This window comes from Dama dama, chromosome 28 (assembly GCF_033118175.1).
Source record: "Dama dama isolate Ldn47 chromosome 28, ASM3311817v1, whole genome shotgun sequence".
NCBI classification, from domain to species: domain Eukaryota; kingdom Metazoa; phylum Chordata; class Mammalia; order Artiodactyla; family Cervidae; genus Dama; species Dama dama.
Window position 1 is genome coordinate 23,609,596 of NC_083708.1, and position 27,473 is coordinate 23,637,068.

Sequence of the window (27,473 nt, forward strand, 5' to 3'; positions counted from 1 at the left end):
TATTCTTGCCTGGAGAATCCCATGGATAGAAGAGCCTGGTGGGTTACAGTCCATAAGGGTCGCAAACAGTCAAGACACGACTGATGTGACTTAGCATACGTGCAGTACATATATCAACAATATCTTGTGACCTGAACAAGAAAGAAGAGGCTAACCGAGGGAGATTCAGGCTATCCAAAACATCAGCCTTGTCCTCAGATCTCTTGTGAAGCATTAAAGTCTTCCTGGCAACAGTGTTATTAATCTTACCTGTGGATTCCTAAGCCATTGACTTTATAGAAGAATTTCATGAGAAATTTGAACTCCGTCCAGGCTCTTTGTATATGAATCCCAGTAAGAAAAAGATGAGGGGAGATAGTCCTGACTTGGAGACTCATTCCGACTCTGCCGCACCCACTGCAGAACTGATTACCCAGTTTGTGCCTGTGTGTGCACACACATCTTTATACATTGATGTACAATGGGAAATGCATCCAGTGTCAGGGAATTCAGGCCTGACTCTATCTCAGGGCACTGCTGGGGGCCAGTAATTGGAAGGTGGTCTCAGCAAACTACCAGCAGACCGACGTTAACCTTGTCCCTTGCCGCCTTCTCCTTGGAACATGAGGCTGTTCTTTGAGCACCCAGGATCTAGAGTGAATGTCTTCCTTACACTGCAGGATATAGTCATGGGAAGAACAGTTAACAGAGATGACTCCCAAGACCTCAGAAAGGAAGTCTCTGATATCTCCCTTCCCCATCTCTTTGATTCTGTTCCTTGCATGGTCTTTGTCGTATAAAGCTAGTTCTAAGAGAGGAACATCCAGGCTCCTTTGTTCATGAAGAAAACACAGTCCTCCAATTATTGAAACAGGGACTCTTCTCCTATTTGCACCTTTGAAAACTGTGCTATTTAAACATCACCCTGAAAATAAATTCAAACAAACAAAAATTCTATTGCTTGCACATTCTTGGGCGTAGGAAGGAGTGACTTTGGTAATTTGGCCGAGACTTAAGAAAAAAAGAATTCAGTTGGCTATTTTTAAGCAGAACAGGCTCAAACTCAAAACAAGGGAAAATTCAGTGCTGAGCCTGGAATGTGTATTGGCCTGCATTCCCCAGCCTTCATTTCATTCTATGTGGTAGAGTGGGATACGATTATTTTCATCAGCTGCCAGTGAACTTTGGAATGTCAATTTGGTCACTAAGCCTTAACTGCAAATGTTCATGTGGTGTTGGTAGCTATATTCGTATAGAATCACAGCTCACTTTCATCTGGCAGCATGCTTCGGGTCAGATGCTCTAATGTAAAGTCAGGATTGGAAGTGAGAAAAGTTGACACTTTTAGGGACCATTTTCAAATAGAGCGCTGTTACAACCTTTCTTGATCAGAGAATAGGAGCAGCAAAGGCAACACTCGACTCTTAAAAACAAGGAAGAATCTCCACCTTTCACTTCCTACTGTTAAACCAGGTGTTGTCTCAAAGGACCTATTCTTATGTTATACCTCAGATGTTTATGTATAATAAGCTTAAATATGTTGACATTTCCTGATTATTTTATTTCATTGTTAGAATTATAAAACGTTTTTTAGTTCACACTTGTATGAGTTTCTCTATAGCTAAATAGGGTACCATCCACATCCAATGTCTGAAAATAAAATTGTAAAATTTTACAAATTCACAAAATTTACTGTGCGTGTGTGCTAAGTCACTTCAGTTGTGTCTGACTCTGTGGGATGCTGTGGACTGTGGCCTGCCAGGCTCCTCTGTCCATGGGATTCTCCATGCAAGAATACCCGAGTGGGTTGCTATGCCCTCCACAAGGGGATCTTTCCGGCCCAGGGATCGAACCTGCATCTCTTACATCTCCTTTGTTGGCAGCCGGATTCTTTATCACTAACACCACCTGAGAAGCCCTAAAATTTACTATACACGTATATAATCAATGGTGTTTAGCAGTTTTTCAGCCTTTCAGAAAATATTCATGTAACTCTTTTGACTTGAGGATGAGAATATTTCTTTGAATGTTGTTGAAACCAAATTTCCTGTTGAGGATTTTTCAAGTTCAGTTCATAATATTTTACTTGTTTCAATTGTTTTTCTTTTAAATTATCAATGCATTTTTAGATATATTAAATATATAATCTTAAGTTTTATTTTGTACCAAGATAAATGTCTTGTACCACGGTTAAGGATCTGAAGTATGACCGTGGGCCTCCCTTTCTGAACCCTCATCTCCAGATCCTTTAGCGTGGCCTCCTCAAGTCATGATGCCACATTTTCTTTGCATCTGAGTATCAAGACCTCTCACATTAGCCCCTCAAAATCTAGCACCACTCATTCAGTTCTTCTTTCTGTCTGTCTGTCTCTCTCTCTGCTCTACAGTCCACAAAGAAAACAGCTCCATTTCCCAGGCTCTGATCAAAGCTTACCTATATTGACTGTTCCTTCCAGCCCTTTTTGTGTTAACTGTTCTCCTTTTCTTTTAGATGGGTTTGTAATCATGGCAATTGAATATCTATTTTCCATTGGTTCCTCTTTGCAGTTTCTAGTTCCTTGTTACAGTGCTCTGTGCTTCTATTAATCATCTTTCTTAAATCCTTTAGCATTTTTGTTACCTCCTTTTTGAACTAGGAGTCAAATAGACTAGAGAGATGGCTTGTTCTTTTGGAGGATTTCTCGTGTTCTTTTTCTGAGCAAAGTTTTGACTAGCCAGTAATTGCTTCCTCTGTCAATGGCATTTTATCAGACAGTTACTTAAAATGTAATGCTATCACTTAATGCTGATAAATCTAACATTCCTGGTAGAAGATAAAGGTGGGGTGGAAACACCCTGGGGTGGGGAGAATAGGAATTAATGTCTGTGTCCTTCAAGTTATTACACCCTCTCGGTGGCCTGTCAGCCCTGCTCTACTGCTGGAACTAGAAGTGTCTCAGGGTGGCCCTCTTGTGGTGGACAGGCATTCGCAAGGCCCTTTTCTGGAATGAAATGAGAGGTAGCCTTGAAGAGTCCCTGTGTCACTTAGCTTTTATTGTCATCACTATCAACATTATCATCATCCTCATTATCAACCTTTCCCAAGTCAAGAATCTGGAAATAATATAGTGAGACAAAAACAAATAATAATATAATAACAAAAACGTGTAATACAGCGAGACGCCAGAAGCAAATTGGAAAATCGTCAGCAAGATCTGTCTCTAGTCCTAAATAACTAAACATGTTTTTCAAATGTTTTGTTTCTTCAAAATATAGACCAGTACTTAAAAAAAATAAAGCAGATAGTTTGAAACTCTTTCTTTTGAATATTTCTGTCATCTGGAAATGTCTGTACATAAGCCCCATGACAGATTTGCTTGGCTAACATATTTGACATGTCGCCATCCCTCAGAATAGAGGAGACAGCCAGCATCCCATGATTTTAAGGGAAAAACATCCAGCACTGGGAGAACAGCACACTAGCTGGAACATGACAATCTAAACATGTAACTCCATGGAAAATAAATCACCCCAAATAGATTCTAGTAAGTATCGACATCATATTTCTTTTACTAACACAAGAGTCCAGACTCTCATTCTACGACTCATATAACACAGGACCAAACTTGACAGAATCAGCTGTAGAACATTATAAAAATTAAGAAACCTGGGCCTCATCACTGGATGGTCTGGTTCAGAAAGTCTCTGGAGGAGAATTTTTAAAATAATTCTTTGAGTGATTGCAGTGTACAGCAAGGTCTAAGAGTACCACTGAATGGTTCTCCCGGTGGCCGAATGCTATGGGGACTACCAAGAGAGGTGCTCCATATTTGTTCATTTGTTTCAGGAATACTCAAGAAGTGAGTAGTCATGCTGCAGTTGCTATTGCAGGGATCTTCAGAAGTGATGGAACTGGTTGAGGACAAAGATTTGCTTTATTCTTCCAGTCCTCAGAATCTAGCCCCACACCTGGCCCAGAGTTGGTGCTCACAAATATTCATTAAGTGGAATGTTAATTGGAGTACCCAAGACCTCTCCTTAAGAATGGAAGATTAAGATTCAAGAGAGTTCTACTAAACAACTGAGATGTTTCATGAAGCACTTTATTTTATTAAATATAATTTATTAAAATTTATAATTTTCAAATTAGTGGACTTTTTAAGCAGTTTTGGTTTCAGAAAAATGAGCAGAAAGTCCCGAGAGTTCCTATATAGAGCACTTTAAAAATTGCAAAGGGCAGATACTATACTGTAAGGAAGGGTTATTTAAGATTTGCTACCTATAGTAGCTTCTAAATTTTAATATGCTATGAGTTCAGTTTTTCGAAGTCATCCCTTCAATTTTTTCCATCTCTTTACAATAAAAATAGAAAAACAGTACCCCTCTAGCTGGCAAATATGTTTAAAGAGTAAAGGAAGAAGGGCCCGAAAAACTATACAAGCAAGAAATCAGAAGCCACCCAATCTAATATACGGCCAGAGCTGGTATAGCATAAACAGATGAAATAAATAACTACTTGTGGTGCTTCAAAATCATCCTTCAGATAGAGAACTGGAAATGAAATGTGCAATGTATGCTCAAGACAAAGTCGGTGCTTTTATCCCCAGGTTTTTTACGATCACTCAGTTAAAATTATTTTGTCTTCATATTCTGACCAAGGACTTATATTATTGAACGATGCAAACTTTTCAATATAAATAGCTGTAAAGATAAACACTCTCTTATATGACTCCTGCATCATACTTGGAAGATGAAATATTAATATTAACCCCTTCACTTGGACTTAGAAAAAATGAGTTTAAGATTTGGCAAAGCCAGAAGTCAGTGTCTCATGCCCAAAGCTCTTATCCCTGGGTTTTATTCCTTACCTTGAGCTCATTGGAATTTTAAACTTTAAGGCACTCCCCCAGGAATTAGCAGACCTGGATTCTGTTCCTGACATTGCTGGTAAATGGCTTTGTGACCCTGAGTAAATAACATTGAGGCCTCTTCCCTCAGCTGACAAATGAGAAGCTTGACTGGATAGTTTCAGTTTTTTCTGGCTATAAAATTCTCTAAGTCTGGAAACCTCCTAGTGACATTTACACTCTCAACATTCCTCTTTCCCCCTTTCCAAAATGTTTTAGTTTGTGGCTTAATATCATCATTTATACAGGTCATTTCAAACCCTTTCCAGGATTTTCTGTTGTTTCTTGACAGCAGCTTGTGTTTCTATATTTACTTTAAGTATTACTATATGCATTTCTTTACATATTTGTTATATGTTGAAATAGGGTTGGTATGACATCAGATATGAATGATTCTTCCAAATTCTCTCCAATGTATAGAGCAATAATTTGAGTCAGTTTCACATTTGAAGTTTCAAATATTTAAATGAATTCAAAGCAACCTGTATTATGCAACAAACTGCATTTTTTCTCTAACGTTTTCAGCCGTTATGACTCCTGCTTGAAAATGTCAGGAACTTCCAAATGTCTGATTATTACTCTATGGCTGAGCATACTGGCATCAGTCTTTAAAATCCATTTGTTTTGTGTACATAACAGCAGGAACTTTTCTTAAAACAAACTTTCTTAAAATTTTTAGTGCAAAGGTTCAGAAATACCTGTGCTGAATATTTATTGCCTTTGTATGCTGTCATCTAATTGTATTACTTTCTTTCTTTAGGGTATGAAATATAGCTTGGAAATATTAGCTAATACACATGAAATTATACAACAGAAAAGGTTGGTAAATACTAGAATAAATGGTAGACTTGGGTGAAATTCCATGAGTTTTTCATCCCTCACTTTTTATTCTATATATAATTTAAGGTCAAGTTTACCATGACAAGATGCAGATGAAACAACTGCAAAAAATAATTACTGGAACATCCATCGAAAATAACATTGAAATAGGTACTATTGAGTGAAGTACAGAGGAGAGAGCAATATAATTCTTTCTGTAATTAGCTACATATTATCTGAAGTTCTGATAGGGTATGGAAAACTGTCTGAATTTGATTTACAAAAGACACATGGAAATTAAGAGTTTTGGAGTGACAGAGAGGGTAGGAGAAACAATTTCATTAGATAATCCTATAGAGATGCCTTGGGGATCGTCCTTTCCTCCCAACTCCCACCTCCACCCCCATGCCAAGATCTTCCTTCTGTCCTGATAAGGATGGAGGAGGCAGAATGAGCTAACATTTCCTAGTACCCGGTACTGTAAGTCCTCCCCTCACCCCCATACTCTTAAAACATCCTTACCAAGTAAATTATCCCTTTACAGAATTAACAGACTTGAAGTTCACACAGATAAGTGGTAGCAGTAATTTGAAACCAGTATCTCTGTGACAAAATTCCAGTGTCCTCCATTAGAGAACCCAGTTCTAAGACCTGCGCCTCTGTGTAGTCAAGCTTCTGTGAATTTCAGCAAGATACTTGGCCTCGTTGAGCCCTGGTTTTATCAGTAAAATTGGATTAATATCTACAGACACATTTTCTGCAAGAGTGAACTAAAATGAAGATACATTAGAAGTACTTAGCCCAGAGCTGTGCAGAGTTGTCTTTCCATGAGTCATCACCATTATCACTGTAACTCCTATGGTTGTTAATTGCTTTTGAGATTATGATGCTGGGCTTTCAAAACACAGAGTATGATTTCATTTAATTGTCCTACATACACTAAAGTCCTACTATGAGCAGGTTATACTTAGTAAACATTTTAGCTCCCCATGAACCATGTATCTGGGATCAGGCAAAATACTGTAGCAGTGAATATGTAGTGCTTTAAGGACCACACAGACTTTGGACTTGAGGGTAAGCCCTTGTTATTTAAAGTTTTATCTAGCATATTTGCTGAATTAGGCTGCAGCATGCCTTAATTGAAAACAAGTATCTCGTTTTTTTTTTTTTCCTTCCCGCAATAAATATCATCCTTTCCCATGGTATCTAATTTAGCAGAAAGACATCACCATCCCTATAGATATAGGCAGCAAGCTACCAATGAATCACAAAGAACAAGGAGGTTGGTCTTTGTATGTCATTTCTACCTTATTTCAAGACAGAAGTTTGACACATCTTCACAAATCTTTTGAGATTTTTTAGATAATATGAAATCTGCCACACTTAGGTGGCACACCAGCTTCCAAAGGCACCAAAAAGTGCAGTTCTGAAAGGGGGAAACAGAGAGGCAGGCAAGATGATTCTTGCCTGTAAACAAGGAGTTAACTTTTCCAAATAAGTGAAATCTAAAATTGGCCATTGTCATTGTGTGATATTAACACCAGCTCTTTTGGCAAGTTTAGAAATACTGGGCTCCCTTAGAAAAGTTAAAAATGTCCTGGACCTGGAGTTGTTTACCCAGAGTAGGAGCTGCTCTAAAGTTACAGAACTCTGGTTGGAAGAGGTGACTTGAAGGCCGCCTCTGAGAAGCTGACGTCACAGTAGTCTCAGCTGCTGCTGTGACACTAGGCTGAGCAGCTTTTGGATTTGTGAAAGTGGTCGAGGTTTCAAAGGGACTTGTCAGTACCTCTCTGTTGAATGGTTGGACTGATTTTACATTCCTATTTCATGCAAAGAAGCAAGATTCACTGCTCCAAGACTTCAAAGACTTTTCACTCTAAAACAACCAGCTGTCCTCCCATTGCTAGGTTGACCGGTGGTTGGACCTCCGTAGGATTTCTCCCCAGTGCAAAAAGGTATGTTTGTTTTCTGGCAGTTTGAAAGCAAGTGAGTAATCGTGGCAAAATATAGAGAGGGGCTGCTGCTGACTTGTTTAAAGCTGTGGATACCGTTTAAGTAGAGGGTGATTTCAACATCTGCTTGATTTAGCATCAGTGCCTAGGCTTCAAAACAGTGGGGCGGGGTGCGTAACGGATTTTACTGACTCCCGGGGAAGAAAGGATTCAGCTGCCGTGAGTGGATTTCCTGACTCTGGACTGATGGTGCCATCAGCTCTGAGAGACGGTTTTTCAAACACTGCTTCTCAGACCTTTGAAGACCGCTTTCTCTGCTGTAGGATTTCACTAAATTTATTTATTTGAAAACTAGTTTCATTAGGATGAAGACTTTTTAACATTTGCTGAGTAAAGTTCACAGTCTTTGAAATTGTTGGCATTTGAAAATGGCAGTGAAAAATAAATCAGTGTGGTTTCATCCGAGATGATGGTTTGCTCACTGCATGAGCAATGTTTCTGTAATTTGAGTTGAAGTGTATAACATTTATAATGGGTTCATCTGCAGTTAGGAGGGAACCGTAATCTACGTCTTCTACTGTTTAAGCTGGTTAAGTTTAGGCATTTGTTTATCCAAGCCAAATGTATTTTTCAAAGCTTTTATCAGTTAAGTAAAATCAGTGTGCCTATAGGTTGGATATTTTCTAGTTTGAATATAAAACTGAAGAGAGAACATGAAGATAATGAAAAGGCAAAATTGATTTTTCAGAATTGCATGTGGTAATATCCCTTTGACTCTATTGGAAGATAAAGAACATGTTGAAGTGGCCAGTTTTAAAAATTCCCCTTTGCCTTGTAACAGAATCAAGTCATGGTTTTCTTTGGAAAGATGCCTTTGCCAGTGAACACTAAGGGAGGAATAAGGTCTGTTAATCAGTTGAAATGTTGCAAGTGATTCCTAATAGCCTGGAGAAAGGGCTGGAGAATCCTGGAAGCAAATGGTGCATAATTTTGATAGGTATAGACAAGGGAATTCCTGATTCCTCAAAGTTAAGAGGAAGTAAAGCATCTCCAAGGCAAACGGTTGTTCTAGGAATTGTGAGGTTGACAGTACCTACTGTGTGTGGCATTCCTATTGGAATGTGTAACCTTCTACAAATGAAAACGTTTCCATGATATGAAAAGTAGCATGTTTAGGGAAAGTAAATCAGAGAATAGAAAACAAACTCTGAACAAAACTCTCCAAAGGGAGAAGTTGCCATTGAGTCTGTTCTCCTAACATTGTTTTATTTGTTTGGCTAAAATCCAGTTTTTAGTGGGGAAGATGAAGGTTGAAGTGGTAATGATGAAGGTATAGTTAGGAGTGAAGCATCCCTCAGATGAAGAAGTGTTACCATGACCCACGTGAGGCTACCACGGGGAATGGAAGTGATTTGTTGTGAAATTCCTGTGTTGCTCTTAAATTTGGCTTCCTAGTAGGGCCGGAAGGTTAGCAGAACTTATTTTCCTCTCATCACCATACTTATGCAACCCACTCACAACTCTTTTACAAATCTGGCTTCCGGCCTGGGGAGGGAGAAGTGGGCTAAAATTGATTATGTAATGCTCACTTAGAATTGTTGGGGGAAGAATGTGTGCATGACTGAGTAATGCAACTCCCTCTGTCTCTTTACATGTGCTCTTACACATTTTTATTCTCAATGAAACTCTGGAGAGAGTGAAGTGAAATGGGAGAGTCAAGGAGACCTGGGGAGTGGTGTAGATAGCAGAAATTCTTCCTTCTCTCCCACGGAGATACCACTATCTGTGGGCGAAAAAGATTGACAGCTAGGAACAAAGAGAACTTTTATATTGGCCTCCGCAGAAAGCACTGAAATTTAGTTTTTGAATCAGCTGAGCCATTTTACCCCATAATTTTTCATTTCAAGACATTCAGTTCAGTTCAGTTCAGTCGCTCAGTCGTGTCTGACTCTTTGTGACCCCATGAATCGCAGCATGCCAGGCCTCCCTGTCCATCACCAACTCCCGGAGTTTACTCAAACTCATGCCCATCAAGTTGGTGATGCCATCCAGCCATCTCGTCCTCTGTCGTCCCCTTCTCCTCCTGCCCCCAATCCCTCCCAGCATCAGGGTCTTTTCCAATGAGTCAACTCTTCGCATGAGGTGGCCAAAGTATTGGAGTTTCAGCTTCAACATCAGTCCTTCCAATGAACACCCAGGACTGATCTCCTTTAGGATGGACTGGTTGGATCTCCTTGCAGTCCAAGGGACTCTCAAGAGTCTTCTCCAACACCACAGTTCAAAAGCATCAATTTTTCAGTGCTCAGCTTTCTTTACAGTCCAACTCTCACATCCATACATGACCACTGGAAAAACCATAGCCGTGATTAGACAGACCTTTGTTGGCAAAGACGTTGTGTCCCTACAAAATTGCCCAACTTAGTTGGATTTTTTTTAACACTTAGGGAGAATTATAACAAGAACAGTTTTATGTAAGATTTGTCTACTCAGATTTTTACTAACAATAAAAAAATTCCTAAATCTTCAACTTGCCTTGTGTTCTTAAAATACTTGAAAAACACTGAAGGCAGAGGAAAACCATTATAAATATGAGTTCACACAATTACACTTGCTTCTATGAATTTTCTAATTACATCAAAATTTTAGTTTTATCTAGAGGAGGATAGATTAAAGAAAGAAGGGTGCAGGGGAAGACCAAAAAAAGAGAGAGGGAGACAGGAGAGAGGAAGACAAGACAGAGGAAGAAACCAGCCCTTTATTGAGCAGCCAGTATGATCCGAAACAGTGTTAGGTGCTTGAATTAAGCATTCTCTTACTTGCATATTTAATCCTCACAAAACGCTTTGGACCCCGCTTTATTTTTGGAGGAGAATGCAATATATTCAGCTCTATTATATTTGACATTTATGGCAAGACATAGACAGTGGAAAGTACAATAAACCCACAGAAATTGACACAAACATTGCCCTATAGGAATTTTCTCTCAAAGGCTTGTTTTTGATCCATAACCATTGGGTTTTGTGGCACTAGATGTGGCTCTAGTCTTGTAAAGGACAAGCTCTCTAGATTGGTCCTTCTCCATATTAAGTGATGAGTTTGGCTCTTTGCAATTAAGTGCAGGGTTCTGTCTGCTTCATGAACATGGTAATGTTCATGTGTAGTCCTGTTACCAGGAGCAAGCCTGATTGAAGGTTTTCCTGGATGATGTTCTTCAGGTAGGTAAAAAAGAACAGGGTCTGTTGCCCTTTAACCCTGATTTGAAAGTGATTGAAGAAAAGTTTGAAATGAAAAGAAAAATTGAAGTCATTTGCTACATAATTGTAGGAGACAGTTTATGATGATTTCTGTACATTTAGTGTTTAAAGACGGAATGAAACATGGACTATCATAGCACCTGTTTTCTCATAGCTTGAAATTAGTCTGTTCTCTTTATATCACTTGCTTGGTTAAATTTGTGATTTTCTCTTGATATCTTAAACCATTCCACTCTTCCTAAGAAATTTTAATGTTAAATAGCTGCTGCTGCTGCTAAGTCACTTCAGTCGTGTCCAACTCTGTGCAGCCCCATAGACGGCAGCCCACAAAGCTTTCCCGTCCCTGGGATTCTCCAGGCAAGAACACTGGAGTGGTCTGCAACATAGTTTTAGCTCACAATTAATTACTTATAGTAAAACAGTCTGTATTCTCTGAAAATTAGCACTCTCTTCATTTCCTGTGAATAGTTATTAAATGAACCTAGAAGATTAATAGGTAATCAAAACCAGTAACAGATTCACTAAGACACAAAATTCTGTGTATTCTTTACTGTCTTCATTATGTTATGTCTTCATTGACACATTTATTTTGGGGCAACTTGCATTTGCTGTGGCACGTACCTCTGGTCACTGTCTCATAGGACTGGAGGGTAGCAAAAGGAGGGAAGGGGGACAGAGAGGATGGAAAATGAGATTAGAAAAAGTGGATAAAATGAGACATGGTAGTGTTTTTAATGGCTAAATCTGAAATTACTTCTTTTTCTTGGCTGAATTAGTCACAGTAGAGTGCCAAAGAAGTGGGTAAGAATGATCGAAGTATCTGTAACAAATTTTTTGAGAGAAGAATAACCATATAGCTCCTAACATTATTAGGGTGTTTTTTGAGGGTGGAGCCCTGCATATAGTACTGATATTCTTTGACCCTTATTAGTCTATTATAATTCATTAATAGATTGCAGCTCAAAAGTGTATGTTTGGCACAGTTTAGCACATGATATACATGTTCAGGACAGCCTGACAAAAAAATCAAATGTCTTCGATGTTTATATTTGGGATATGAAATATGCGGCCTTCTTCTATGACTGCAGACTGGGGCTTACTGCCTGGGTTTGTGGGCTTCTGGGCTTCATTTGACAATGCCAGCACCCAGGCAGCTATGACTCTTGAGAATTAGCTTAAAAGTAGCATCATCTGCCACCTGGTAAGTTAAGGCACTTTGGTCGTGGCCTAAAAAGTCAAAGAGTTAAAGACTTCTTATAGGCATGATTATCTTAGATGGAGATTTGAACACTTTAAACATGCTTTTCTACCCATGTTAAAAATGTATCTGGCTTTACTAACGAAAATACTTTCAGTGGAAGTCAGCACAAGGTTGTTTTTTTTTTAAACAAGAAATAGAGGAAATTTTATCTGTCTCAAATCTCTTTTTATTCATGTCATTTAATCTTTTTAATAACCCTGTGGATATCCTCCATTCTAATGTAAGTAAATAAATCTCAGAAATTTTAGGTGAGTTATAAAAGAGTTACCAATCAGGTATTTTAAAGTACCTCTTAAAATCCTGAGTACACATGCCCTAAATGCTAGAAATCTAATTATTTCAGTCAGTGCTTAGTATGATCGAAGGTTTCCCTGCAAAGTGATCAAAACATTTTCTTCAATACTCTAAATTCAGTATCAGAACATACATTCTGATATCTAGTCTATTAGAAGGAAAAAAGAGCATGGATAAATTCTAACATGGTTTTCAGAATAATTTTGCTGCTCTAATATTTTATTTGATGAAATAAAATAATGACAATATTTTTCCATGCTTTAGTTTAGTTTCTTGCTGATACCATCAGTCCCAGACTGACTGCCAACATTGGGGTCTTATTGATACAGTAACTACATTTGCCACAAGATTTAATTCTTCAGTATAAAATGAAGACTGTAGCACAGCACCGTCTCAGGACTTGAAAGATCATAAAATTATATAATCTGGTTGCATCAGAACAGAAGGAGTAATTCTACTGCAGAAGAATCTACCACAGTTGTGTAGCTGTGACTATCCAGTTGAATTTCATACTTCCACTCTTAAATATCCATGAAAAATTCTATCTTTAGATTAGATGGTTAGTTTAAGGAATACTTATATCTCACACATGCATTTAACCATCCTGTCCACTGTAATTTTGCTGTCTGGTTTCAGAAAGAGGAAGGAAAAAACCCTGGACAATACTTTTTTTTGTTTGTTTTTGATTGTGCTATTCTCTTCTTAAGCAGATATTTTTGTCATCTCTTCTTTTGAGTCCAATTTTCCTTTGGTTTGTTTATGTCAATGGCTCTTGACAATCTGATTAAAATGTTTCCAGAAAGCACATGGATTTGGAATTCTCTCTTGTTATGTTTATATTAGGCTTTGTTTTAAAGGCAAGTGAGACTGCTTCAAATAAAACAACTCCAAGCTTCCAAGAAACAGTTAAGAGAAGGCAGAGACGAGCAGAAACACCCCTTCACTAACACTCACACGGTTACCATGGAGCTGCATAACCGGTGGGAGAACTCAGAGACTAACTGGCACAAAGAGAAAATGGAATTACTAGACCAGTTTGACAATGAAAGAAAGGAATGGGAAAGTCAATGGAAGATAATGCAGAAGAAGATAGAAGAGGTACGTGTTGATTTGTTTGAATCCTTTGGAAACTTAAAACTCAAAATGAAAATCCTTTTTGGTTTGTTTTGTATTGGAAACTGTTTTTACTTTCCAATTCCACCTAAAAGATACATGTCTCAGTGATATTTACTAGACCGAAAATAGCATAGCCTAACCCATTGGTAGTGTAGAGACTATACTTATTTTATAACTTTGCATGAAAACTCTAAAATCTGTCAATTTACTCTTTCCTTACCAAAATGCTGATGGTATCAAAAGTGAGGTATGTATTTTGCATGAGTTTTCAAATGCCGAGCCCAGTGTGAAAATAAAAGAAAACCATAATTAGTGGAACATACCTTTGGAGTATTACAATTGGGCATTGAAATAGATCTTTTCTAAGATAATGTATGAATAATATCTACTAAAGGAAATTATGTACTCGATAATTCAGTATAACCAAAAGGAGTGTCTTATATCAAAAAGAAAATGACAGTGGACATGATATTTATCTTGGCAAGGTGCGCCACATTTATTGGCATATTTATTAGAAAAGAGTTTATGAAAAATGACATGCCCAGAATCTGATACAAATAGTAATTTTATCCCTTCAGCCTGTTGGACCTTGAATATTTCCTTAATTATCTGCATTGATATATATTCAGGCTTGTTCCAACTGAAAATTATTTATACTTATCTTGCTTTCTTATAACATCCCTGCTGTTGACTTACATGGTTTGTGCATATTGTCAAGGCAGTTATTTTAACAGATTCCTTGGCCTTCGTTCACAGGCAATCAAAGCTAATTCTTTGTGTGTTTATAGTGCAAATATTTTTCTTATTAACAACCATGTAATTGATTATGAATAAGATACAAATTGGCATGCTAAAAGGAAAAATAAGAAAAGAATAGCCATTAACCCATTAGAGAATTCCATGGACAGGCCATGGGGTCACAAAGAGTCGTGACTAACACATAGCCATTAGACTGTTCTTGTAAAATTCAACTGAGAAGTCAGGCATGTAGTAGACGATTGCAGATTGAAAGGAGAATTTACTTCTTGTCCTTCTATAGTTTGGAAAATGCATTTTGCTTCCTCTGTTAACTCCTCCACCCAGAGTTCTATTGGATCAAAAAGGAGATGGCTAAATCAGAATCTACAATGCCAGTTTGAAACCTGAACTCATAGGTCACTGGCTTCTCAAGGTTTGGAAGATCCGTTTAATAATAGTCTCAGATAATTCTAGCATCTGAGCAAAATAATTAAGGGAGTCAGGATTAGTCCAGCCAATTGTTTAAGCCATGTAGCTTAGGATGGTAGCTAAGATAGTCTGCTCTCTGGTTAAATTTGTTATTGTCAAATAATTATTCTGACAGCTCTGCAGATTCCATCTATGGAAGATATTAGCTTTGTCAATTAACAGGCATTAAACATACCTCAAACTTAGGCGATAGTCCATAAAAATACTGACAGAAGGACTGGAATATTTTTTCTGTATCTTGGATAGTAGGTGTGGTGCTATCTATGTCATGATGCCTGCTTTGTACAGCACCATACCTGAGAATATGTTGGATAATGTGCTTATTCAGACTACCCACCCAGAGAGGGTGCTCTACAATACCTGAAGACTAGCATTGTGTCCCCCTTGTCATGAAAATATAGTTGTCCCTCAGTAGACATGGGAAATGGCTCCAGGAGCCCCCATGGATACCAAAATTCATGGATACTCTCAAGTTCCTTATATAAAATAGCAGAGTATTTATGTATTCTTTTCCACTCTCAGCTTTCCACTCCCAGTATTTGTACCTATAATAATGTACCTTTAATATCTTCCTGCTTAGAAGCTACAAAGCTGGCTTAGAAAAGATTGGGAAAAACAGGAAATTGTCCTCACATGTTATAGAAAGTCAAGACAATATTTTTAACTAAAATGAAAAGTCTACACTTGGAAAAAATGTAAGATCCTACAAGCGTGTGTATGTGTGCATGCTAGTCACTTCAGTCGTGTCTGACTCTTGCGACCCTGTGGACTGTAGCCCACCAGGCTCCTCTGTCCATGAGATTCTCCAGGCAAGAATACTGGAGTGCATTGCCATGTCCTCCTCCAGGGGATCTTCCCAACCCAGGGATCTAACTTGTGTCTCTTATGTCTCCTGCATTGGCAGACAGGTTCTTTACTAGTAGCACCACCCAAAGAGACTGTATTTCTTTCTTATTTATCACGAATTCTGTGTTTTAGATCAGACACAACTTATTAAGTCATATGCTAGAAAGTTTAACATTTTTAAGTGCATGCTTATAACTTCTGTGATTCCAAGTAAATATATCAGTATTCTGATCGGAGAGAGGATCAGTATTGGGTATTAAGATGCTAATGATTCTTTATTCAGCCACTAGCCACAATCATTGCATTTGCTGTTACAAAGTGATGATGTAGATACTTGGATCTTTGAAACCTAGACTGATCCAGATAGTTACCCTTAATAGAATTAATAGACACCTGGGAATTTTTCTTTTTTTTAATCACTTTGCCATATGTCCTGCTTGTATCCTTTGTTTGAATGATCAGATACCCATTGAAGACAGCTAAGTACCAAGTAACAGATTTCCTTACACAAAATAAATGGTTTCCCATCAATAATATAATGTTTTTTGTTTTTTCATACTTCACCTAAGTCCCCAAGAGAATTTAAGATGTCAAATAGAATTCTATGTTAATTAAAGTATTTCTAAACAAGAAGAGAAAGATGAAGTGAAGACAAGAGGAAGGATCCTTTGCAAAATGCATGCAGCAGGTCCATTTTTCTAGCAAGTAACAAAAAATTATCAGATGCATATTTCTCAATATTCAGGAAACAAAAGGAGACTAACTTCCCAGAAATAGCACTTTGGTCCCTGATTTTTACATTGAAGCAATTTTGTTTTCACCCATGACTCCTCTAAAAGAGGACAGTGCCACCAAGAACATCCTTAGATTTAGCATTGTGCTTTGAAGGGTTGCTTCTTATTATACCCCTCAAGGTCGGCCAAAATTATAATGCCCACAGCAGTTCAGTACAGATAATTTTACAGGAGCCAAAACAGTTGATTCATGATGGCAATTTGATGCTGTCCTGACTTCATCCAATGACAAATTTATGACTAGGGCAATAAATGCAGTGCATATCTTTCAGGCATTAAATATGTTCTAGTGCTTCTATCTGACATTTGGGTAATTATTGAGTAGCAATAAATCTGTTATTATATTCTTTGATTAATAGATCTCATGCAGATATAGGATGTGACTGTAAAATGTAGAGTTATTTGCTTTAATAGTTCTCTGGCAGTCTTTGGAATTTGACAGGTTTCCCCAGAACTCAAGCCTGAAGAGAAAGTCACTAATTGCCTGCAGGTTAAACTAAATCCTCAAGAACTAATTTGGGGCAATTAGTAAACTAATAGATGATCAAAGCCTTAGAGTTCAATTGTATCACATAGGACAGGGTCACATTTGTTTTAATTAGGACAAAGAAAGAAACTTTTTTTGAATGTATATAACCTTGGAAGTAAAAAAAAAACCAAGTCTGAGAATTACCTACCCCTCACCCACATAACTTCCTAAAGAAACATCCTTTGATGAAGAAACAACTACTTAGGGGACAGAATGAGCTGAGAGATTGTGAGATTACTACAATTATTACAGTCTACTATGTGAGATTGTCAGTCATTTAGACAGTTCAGTGTTGACTTACAAGTAGGATCATATATTTTTAAAATATGGCCTTAATGTCAGTTAAATTAAAGTACATTGCTAGTAATTGGGAGAAGTCAATGGCACCCCACTCCAGTACTCTTGCCTGGAAAATCCCATGGACAGAGGAGCCTGGTAGGCTGCAGTCCATGGGGTCACTAGGGGTCAGACACAACTGAGCGATTTCACTTTCACTTTTCACTTTCATGCATTGGAGAAGGAAATGGAGCCTGGTGGGCTGCCGTCTATGAGGTCGCACAGAGTCGGACACGAAGGAAGCGACTTGGCAGCAGCAGCAGCAGCCAGTAATTGATTGAGGTCCTTCCAATTTTGTTAACAGTGCTTCTGTGTCATTATGACATCTATATACAATTGCAGGTTTCTGTCATATTTGAATGAGTTGATTTCTACTCAGAAAAATAGAAATTACCTTCTTTGCCCTACTACATGTAGTCTTTATGGTTCATCAAAAGTTCCTCCAGCTAATCCAGATTTTAGAAGCATGATTTGGAAGCATAAGTGTTAGTGCCCTGGAGCAGTCTATGTATGCATGCGTGCTAAGTGGCTTAAGTCATGTCTGACCCTAGGGACTGAAGCCCACCAGGCTCCCCTGTCCATGGGATTCTCCAGGTAAGAATACTCAAGTGGGTTGCCATTTCCTTCTCCAAGGGATCTTCCCGACCCAGGGATCAAACCCAAGTCTCTTATATTTCCTGCAATGGCAGGTGGGTTCTTTACTACCAGTGCCGCCTGGGAAGACCCACCATAGAGAGAGAGAGAACTCAGAACACTGTGTTTAGGATCAAAACTATTGAGAAAGTGGGATGGGGGAAAATTTTTATCTTTGTTTTCCTTATAGCTCTGCCATGAAGTAAAGCGTCGGAGGAAAATCAACATGAGTGAACGTGCTAAGGTCGTTGATCTTGATTGTGAGAAGGCCGTTGGAGATAAAATGGAATCTTCTCCAGATTACCCCAATTCAGGACAATGTAAATTTACCGGGATACATCCCAGGGACGTTCTGGGGAAAAAAGATAAAACAGAGCAGAGTTTACTCAGGGAAAGAAATCAAGTGTGCAAGGAACAAAAAGCAATCAAAAAATCAAAAGTAGGGTATATGGATTCTGAAGTCAGAGACAACCAAAAAGAACGTGAGGCCCGGCCTGACCTGAGGACTTCTGAGGCAGAGAACAAGAGCTGCTCTGGCGCCCTCAACACAGTAAGTAAGATGGGATTGGCCTTGGACTGTTTCTAAAGAAATATTTACATTTCAAAGGGCTAACGTGCTATTGCTTATATGTATAAAGGCTCTTGAAGAACTTGCCAAAGTTAGTGAAGAATTATGCAACTTTCAAGAGGAAATTCGAAAGCGGTCTAACCACAGAAGGTAGGCTGGTACATCTATGATGATTTTTATGTTGAAAAACCAAGATGGATATTGTTTTAAGTTAATGAGTCCAAGTTACCTTTCACATTTAACACTTTGTTAGCAAGTTAGTAATGTTACTAAAATCTGTTATTTTAGGAGATAAAAGCTTAAATGGTACATTTCTGTGTTCATTAATTCTTAAAGTAAATCTTCTGGTTTTCTTCATAATTTGACTACTAGGTGTACTTTATTTTTTTTTTGATGTTTAGTTTAGTTATACTTGCCATTGTGCTCAGTCACTCAGTCGTGTCTGACTCTTTGTGACCCTAGGAACTATATAGCCCACCAGGTTCCTCTGTCCATGGAATTTTCCAGGCAAAAATACTGGAGTGGGTTGCCATGCCCTCCTCAAGGGAATCTTCCCGACCCAGGGATCAAACCTGTGCCTCCTGCATTGGCAGGTGGATTCTTTCCCTCTGAGTCACCTGGAAAACCCTAACACTCACCATAACAAATAGTAAATTAACAAGTGTATGCAATGGCATTCTTTTTGTTTTGAGTATTTGGCCAGTGGAACAGTATGCTGGGTTAACCTAGTTAAATGCATCTTTAAGCTGTGTCAAATTTAACAATGTGGTGTTTTAATTTTATAAAGGATGTTCTGCTGAAATATTCTGAATTATTTATTTCTCTACATTTATTATGTATATAATGAAAGCATTCATAATTTTCAGAACAACATACTGTAAATACATACACACATATATTTTTTACACAGTGCTGTAAAAATGCTGTTTCAGTTCAGAAACACCTATATAATTCGAAGGCTAAGTTTTAGCCAAATTGAAAAATAAATTGGATTCTCCCCAAGTTAAGTGATGGATTGCTCTAAAATCACCATTTATCTCCTTGTGGGACAGCGTACTTCTCTTAGAAGCTATAGCAACATGAACCCTTATTTTTCTTCATCTCTTTGGAAGCTCAGAGAGAATTTTTGTACTGATTTACAACAGATCTGACTTACCCAACCATGTTTTATACATAATTTTGCCTTCCACTTTTCCCATTTAGCTTTTGCCTAGTAGGTATTCATCTGCACTTTTTTATAAGCTATCTCATAATGAAAGTTAAATAGGTATAAATGTGGTTTCTATTTATCAATATGATTAATTAATGTTAATTTGTGAACCCACAATACTGCTACATTTAGGCTTTTATTTCAGTAATTCAGAGAATTCTGACTTTCCAATTTGCTTTTACAAACCATCCCTGGTATAAAGTTCTCACTGTCACTTCATGGCCTTTAGAAAAAAAGCTCAAAATTCTTAATATGTAATTCGAAGTTATTACAATTTGACCTAGTGTTTCTCTCTTATTTGTCATCATCCTTTCCCACTCTGTTTTATATTCCATCTATACCAAATTACTCACTGTAGCTTGAGCAGCCACATGATTTTTACTGCAGCTTTTTAAAAAAAAATATGTCCTTTACTCATCAAAAAAAAAAAAAAAGCTCACTTTTCTTTCTTGTCCAAATAACACCTCCCATTTGGTATTTCTCATGCCTCTGTGCTTTGATTCAGATTTCTGGAATGAAATAGAATGTTATTTCATTAATTTCTTAGAATGTTATTTCAAATTTGAGGGGCGGAGATTGAGCTCAGAAGACAGTATGAATAGGAATTCAGTAGGCCAAGCTGATGTAAGGAAATGGCAAGAGAAAACCTATGAAAATGGGAACACCAGTAGGAGACACCCAAGAGACTACACAAAGTGGAGTCTGAGTGTAGGTGAAGTTTCAGGTAATAGAAGAAAATAATGCGAGACAGTTAAAAAGACAGCATGGGTCAGACTATGTATATAGTCTTGAATACAACACTGAGTGGTGGTCTTTATCCTACAGCAAAAGTGATTTGAAGTTTTGTACTAGGAAATTTATATAAAAATATTGTTTAAGGAAGTTGTGACTCCTTTTCCTATAACAGAATCCGTTGTTTTAGGCCTAGTGTCTTTTAAGAGTTTATCATAAACAAAGTCATCACTAATATAGCACATTTTATAATTTTTAGGATGAAGTCAGATTCTTTTCTCCAGGAAACACCAAATGTAATGAATACTCCTCGTGGAGATCACATGATCAACAACAGCCGGTGCATTCCTTCAACCAGTTTAGAAAATGAGAAACGGAAAAACAGGAAAAATCTGAGCTGTACCAATGTTTTCCAGAACAATTCCAAGAAAAAAGATGGAATTGATACAACTGACCTGAAAAGAAGTGAAACCCCACCAATTCCTCCTCCAAGAAGCACATCTCGAAATTTTCCCAGCTCATATTGTGCACAAGCCCATGAAAGTTGGAAAGAATGTTTAGACCACAGCATCTGGGTGGCCCAAGAGGGTCGAGGTGAAAAGAACAGCCACCCTCATTTCCTCTGGAAGCATGATGAGATGCCTCTGCTGGGTCTAAATGAAGGGAAGACTCTGAATGATGGTATCATGTTTCCTTCTTTGGCACCAGAAGCCAAAGTAGATAACAAGCCTTCATATAATGAAAATGTTGGACTTAGCATGTGGTCATGCAACACTGGGGTTTGTGTAAAAAATAGCCCCTCCACACTGTGGTTTCAGAAAGTCTGCTCTACTCCCAATAAGCCAAAATATGAAAAGGTAATTCCAGATCACCCTGCTCAATCTCCTCCTGATCTTCATATAAGCAATGACTGTAGCTCCTTAGCGTCCCAGAGCAGCGGCCCACTGAGAAGTCTCAGTTATGGCTTTGAAAAGACGACCGGGAATGAAAAGCTGGCAAAAAAGACTGATGAATTTAACAGAATCGTATTTAGAACGGATAGAAATTGTCATGCTGTACAACAAAGTCAGAGCTGCTCAGAACCATCTGAAGATCTTCAGCCCTGTGAGACCTTGACTGCGTGCACAGCCAACGTCTCAGACGGTGACAGTGTTTCTGACGTTCTGAAAACCAGTGCCCCCATGTCTATGCCCAGGGAAAATGTGCCTGATAATTCCACCAAAAAACCCACAACAGGCCAGTTCAGACCAACCCAGGAGCCCGTAAGCCCTAGCAGTTACCGGAATATGCTTCACGAGCATGACTGGAGACCAAGTAATTTGTCTGGCCGGCCAAGGTCAGCAGACCCCAGATCAAATTATGGTGTGGTGGAAAAGCTGCTGAAAACCTATGAGGCATCCACGGGGTCTGCACTGGAGAATTCTAGATGCTCCCAGGCCAACTGGACCAAATGTAGTTCTGATGTCAGCGGTGGAGCCACATTAGGTCAGCATTTAGAAAAGCTCCAAATAGAACAAGAGCTTGAGCACAAGACAGCAGTGCACGGAGCACAGCAAGTGAAGCAAGGAGTAGATTGGAAAAAGGTAACTGAGGTGAGAAAGCAATTTAACATATTTTGGTGGAACTGCACCCACATTTAGCAATGGCTCAGAGTTCAGTCATTTGCCCATTCATATAAATAGAACATAGGCAAATGTTTTGACATCTTCTGGTTCTTTGACCCTTCATTTGTGAATAAATATAAACCTTAGGATTGTAACTCGGTGCAAACTTTTAAAAGTTTAGTTTTTAAGTCTGGGTTTAGCACATTACAGCTTTTATTTAAATTCTGAAATAGCAGAAAATATAATGTAAAAAATGGGCTCAAGAACAAAATGATCAAATATTTGTTGTGTTTCTTTCTTGAAGAATATTCTGAATGGGAGTTTGTTCATTTATAGAATTTTATCCTACTAAAGTGTTCATAGTTTTTAAAGTTCTCTTATTGTGGAGCTAAAAGGCAGTATATGAAAAAAAATGATAGTATAGCATAAAAAATTTAAAGTCATTGTTATTGGTATAAATTCTTTGTGTGGAAATTGTCCCCCCAAAATGGGTATTTAAATAAACTGTTACCTTTTTTTATTACAGTGTGCCTGCAAAAGAGTGTAATCTTAGAGGGGAGAAAAGAGGTTAAAGAGATCTGTATTTACAATGAAGAGCTATCCATCAGTACCTTATACACATAATTTATAAAAAGTTACAAGGTGACATATTGTTATAATTAGGCAACACTTTGAAAATCCTAGTTTTACAGAGCACAGTGTGTATGCAGCATAGTTTTAAACGATGCAAGTTGCCTCCTTCTGGTGTGAGAAATTTTTATGTGGTTTTCAAGTCCTACAGAATATCAGTTTACATCCAGTTGATCAGAAGCTTTGTCTGTTTGCCCAAAGTGCAAATAACTATCCTGCTTTTGTATGTCTGTTGTTTAGTTGAGCCCATAAATACCTGTAAGGTCCTCTGGCTTCAGATGGAAGCGCATGGAAGTGGAAGCATGTGTACAATAATCAGCCAAAAATTCTCATTAACAAATGTTATTAAATATTTCCCATTTTTGCAATGATGGGAGGTTTGAGAAGGGTCCTCTACTGTAGATCCTTAAGAGCAGTTCTTATATTTGGGACACCCCTGATGGTCCAGTGGTTAAGAGTCCACCTTCCAATACAGGGGACGTAGGTCTGATACCTGGTCGGGAACTAAGACCTCACATGCCAAGGGGCTACTAACCCCAAGCGCCACAACTAGAGAGATACCTCACACATGGCAACTTGAGAGCTCACTCAGCAACAAAAGACCCTACATGCCCCAATTAAGACCCAGCACAGCCAAAAGTAAATATTTTAAAAAAGAACAAAGTTCTGTTTTAAAGTCTTTTAAAGATAATTTTGAAGCTTTTGAAAGATTGATAGTAAGAGTGGTTCTTAGTGAACAAAAAAAAGGTAGCATCAGACAAATCATTTGGTGGTTTGTGTCCCTTTCATTTATGATCTCTAAAAGTGTCAATAACGACATAAAATAACCAGATGCAAATTAATTCTTCATGAATTATTATCTTTTAAAAACTGAAATATCCTAACACTCACTAAGGATTATTTTAGTTCCATCATATCAATGTTACCTGACATAAACTTTGAGTTCTAACATAAGGTTAACTTACATAGTTAGTTCTAAGAAGAAATTAGTTGTATTAAAACTTAGTACGACGAGATCCACAAGATTAGCAAATGCCATATTCATATTCAAAGTGAGTTGTTTTGATTAAAACATTCCAGACCACAAATATTAGACAAAGAGCTTCTTTAATTTTTCTTACTTGTAAACATGATAATATATTAATCCTACAGTTGGGATCCATAGTATATTAAGCTCATTGTTGGTGCCTGAATGGTGAGGTGAAGGTCTTCTTTTGTGTCTTAGGAATCCATGGCAGTGAAATCCTCCCCTGGAAAAGGATTTTCCCGACCTGCCAGACCAGCAAATCGCCGTCTCCCATCCAGATGGGCATCTAGATCTCCTTCAGCACCCCCTGCCTTGCGGAGAACTGCCCACAACTTCCCCATTCCTCTCTGATCAGAAGCTTCGATGGTCTAAGTCTCTGACGTGAATTGCTAGACTACGAAAGTCCCAATTGCCAAACAGAGTATTCCAAGTGTTTACAACCAATTCTGTCTCTTCTGTATCTTTCAAGGTTACTGGGACAATTTAAACCTTAACTTCCCATCAGTCTTCAGTGTTTTTAATCTATGGAGTAATTATGTTCCTGTATTTTGATTTCCTAGATCAGAATTTTTTATTGCCATCCTCATTAATTTGCCAATATGATTTAAGTTGAAACAGTGTACTATATTGTATAGTCTGACTTTCTTGCAAGTGGCAGAAAGCAAGGTTATGTGCATGGCTATGTGTTTTGTAGGTGCATGTGTTGATATAGGACATGTCAGTATGTATTTAGATAAGTAAAACTTATGTGCTAGTGTTGACTTTGAAATTATAACATATATACCTATATATTCTTTGTGTTTATTTAAAATTTTTTAAAATACACAGTATTATTTATATTTTTTGTACATTTTAATAGGCATCCACTTAAGGCGTTTGAGGTACATATATTAACTAACCACTTCCTTGGCCCCAATTACATAGAAAACTAACTATACATACACCTAAGGTTAGTAGGTTTCTACAGCCAACTCAGTTCCTTAACCCATATAAGGATAGATTAATACCATTGGTCTCCTTGTTTATTCTTTTAAATATTAATAAATAAAGAGTTTAAATAGTTGAAACAGATCAGCCTTCTAAAACAAACATAAAATATCCACAAAAACTTTTGTATATCATTCAGCAGTCTATTATGGCTTTCACTGTATACTTGATCCTCAGAGCTGGCCTAAGACTGCTTTATAAACAACATAACTAAACAATTAATTTATTTTGACAACTTCAGTAACAAACATACCTTAAATATGGCTTAAAAACAAATTCAGTTAGGCTGAATTCTAATTTTGGCAAAATTTTAGTAAACTTTTTTTTCAGCATTTGGAGCAATACATATTGTGAGAGGTAAGTTATTCACTTTTTCCTTTTTTAACCTTTTCCCTCAAATTAGTAGATAAGAGACTATTTCAGATTTTTATTAACAAAATCAGGAACAATATTTCATTGAGAGCTGAATTGTATTTTTTGTAGTGTGCTACATTCAAAAAGCCTTAATCTAACCTTTGGCATCCGTGGGTAGCATAAGGGGCAGAGACTTTTTTGGTGGTCACAATTTGCCAACAGTGAATATCCACATACTGAGAGCTGACAGTAATACGAACGTTGAGGTGCTTGGAATTCTACATGAATGATGTTAGAAGCAACTTTGCGTCCATTGTCTCTGTATAAAGCCAACTACATTACTAGATAGTAATTCTATTTAAGCTTTTCTTTTACTACCGAAAGGTTAATGAATTCTTATGACAATGATATTCAAAGAGCCTTCTCCTTGTGATACATTCTAACAGTTTAGAAAAATTCACTTCATCACAGTATGATTTGAGGTACAGTAGTTATTTTTTGAATCCCAGACTGCCTTAGGCTCAAGACTGTTGCATGGTGATGGCCAGATTCATATTTTCCAATAAGAACAGTTTCTGGGAGTTGAGCAGAATTAAACTTTTAGAACGTGAGGTTGGAGCAGATGATAAGAAAGGGTTACAGATCCAGTCTTTTAATTCTTATTTGTTCCAGGAATATCCTTTTCCATAGGAAGACTGTAGGAAAAAAGTACCCTAGATATCAAGTGATGTCACTCAGATAATATGCTTTTCATCTAAAAGGGAGAAAACACTGGGGAGGTGGGAGACTATGGCATAAGATGATGAACCTGGTAGGAAGATGCTGCTGTGTAACAATGGAACACAAGCCTGCCCACGGGCCGTGAGACACAGCTACTCCGCTCCTTCACTGTATCTATCCCAGGTAGTCTGACATGGGGCTGTGGTTCCTAACTTGACTTACAAGTCAAATATTGAGGGTTGTGTCTTAATTCTTGGCCTCACCCCATGATTACTAAAAGAGCATTTCCAGGGGTGGGGAGGGAATTTTGAGTCCTTAATAACACAGAACAAAATATTTGCTAATTAGGGAGATTTGGAAGCAGTGACATTCATTGATACCCTAATGAATGAGTATCATTGGATATGCATGTTACTTCTCTGGGACTTCCTTATCTGTAAATTAAAAGGGCGATATTGTCACACATCACAATTTTGTGCCACTTGTTCTAACCATCTGAATGAAACAGTGGGATACATTTTAACATCTTGTGTTGACAAAAATCATAGAATATTAGAACTGAAAAAAAAAAAAAAAACCTCGCATCTACGCCAACTCCTTGATTGTAAAGTTGGGAAAAAAAGCAAGTATTATTTGAATATTCTGTCTTCTCTTTTAAATATTTTATAATTTTTTTATGAAAAACCTATCAGTTAAATGGAAATTATCCTTGAAAATACATTTTTGATGTGATTTTTAGCCAGTAGTTTTTCTACTTTGGATGGGCATTTTCTTCCCCCAAAACTTACCTTTATTATACCATCGTTACTGGATTTTAGAGGCTTATAAACATTTCAGAGGCACTTGATTAGAAGTTTTCTCTGGCAGACTTTTGAGGGGGAAAAAAATCTTATCTTATCTCAATAGAGTTACTGACATTGTAGATTGATCTCAGAAAGGACAAAGAATGAGGCAGAGAAGAGTGTCTGAGTTTCTGTGCCTGTGTGCCTCTGTGTGTGTGTGTGTGTGTGTGTGTGTGTGTGTGTCTACGTGCACAACCCTTGCCCACGCTCCCTGTGTTGCTTTATGACCAAAGCCAAGTACAAATGATGTTGTATAATTCACTTTATTAAAAATTATTCATAACTTATTTTTACATAGACAAGGACAATGACCAGCTATTATCATGCACAAAACATGATTACTTAGAGGATTTAGCCAGTCTCCACGTCATCCTAAGAAAACATTTGGACCTAAAAAAGAGAATCTGCTTGCCCACACATACTTTTTAAAATGATTTTTAGTCACACTTGCTGACAAACAGCTACTCAATAATGAAATCGCCTTCAATCATTGGAAACTATCAAGTAAAATAGGTGTGGAAACACTTGTGGTGGCATATGTATTCATGAGGAAGAACATTTATATTTTCCTCTTTTACTGGTGAAACTCCAGCAGAGAGTTTTTTAAAGTCTAAACTCAAATATGTACACAGTTCAACCTAGCTTCTCCTAAAATATCTCAAGATGGTAGTCTAAAGACCAAGCCTTCTTGAATTCCTGCACCCAGTCATATGCAAACACATCTAGTTTCTCATATATTGACATCATTTTGTGTCTACTTATCTGCTTATTAAGTCTGATTAAGTTTGTTTTTAAAAGAAATACTCCTCTGAAACTTGCTCTTACATTATGAAATCAGTTAAATTATTTTTAGACATACACAGATTTCTTGTT

General features: G+C 37.6%; 2 protein-coding genes across 2 annotated transcripts in view; both read left to right on the forward strand.

The window, feature by feature from the left end:
* MTCL3 (MTCL family member 3) overlaps positions 1-13,414 on the forward strand; it is a 63,498-nt gene extending 50,084 nt beyond the window's left edge. Inside the window, exons 8-9 of the mRNA XM_061132030.1 lie at positions 7,592-7,639; positions 13,289-13,414. The gene's annotated coding sequence lies outside the window, so the exon portion shown is untranslated. The remainder of the gene's footprint in view (positions 1-7,591; positions 7,640-13,288) is intronic.
* A 4,930-nt stretch (positions 13,415-18,344) lies between these two features.
* KIAA0408 (KIAA0408 ortholog) lies at positions 18,345-27,168 on the forward strand. Its single transcript, XM_061132031.1, has 3 exons — positions 18,345-18,476; positions 20,696-22,028; positions 23,896-27,168. The coding sequence occupies exons 2-3, from the start codon at positions 20,697-20,699 to the stop codon at positions 24,046-24,048; spliced, it is 1,485 nt and encodes a 494-aa protein (XP_060988014.1). The 5' UTR covers positions 18,345-18,476; position 20,696; the 3' UTR covers positions 24,049-27,168.
* Positions 27,169-27,473: the final 305 nt, after the last annotated feature.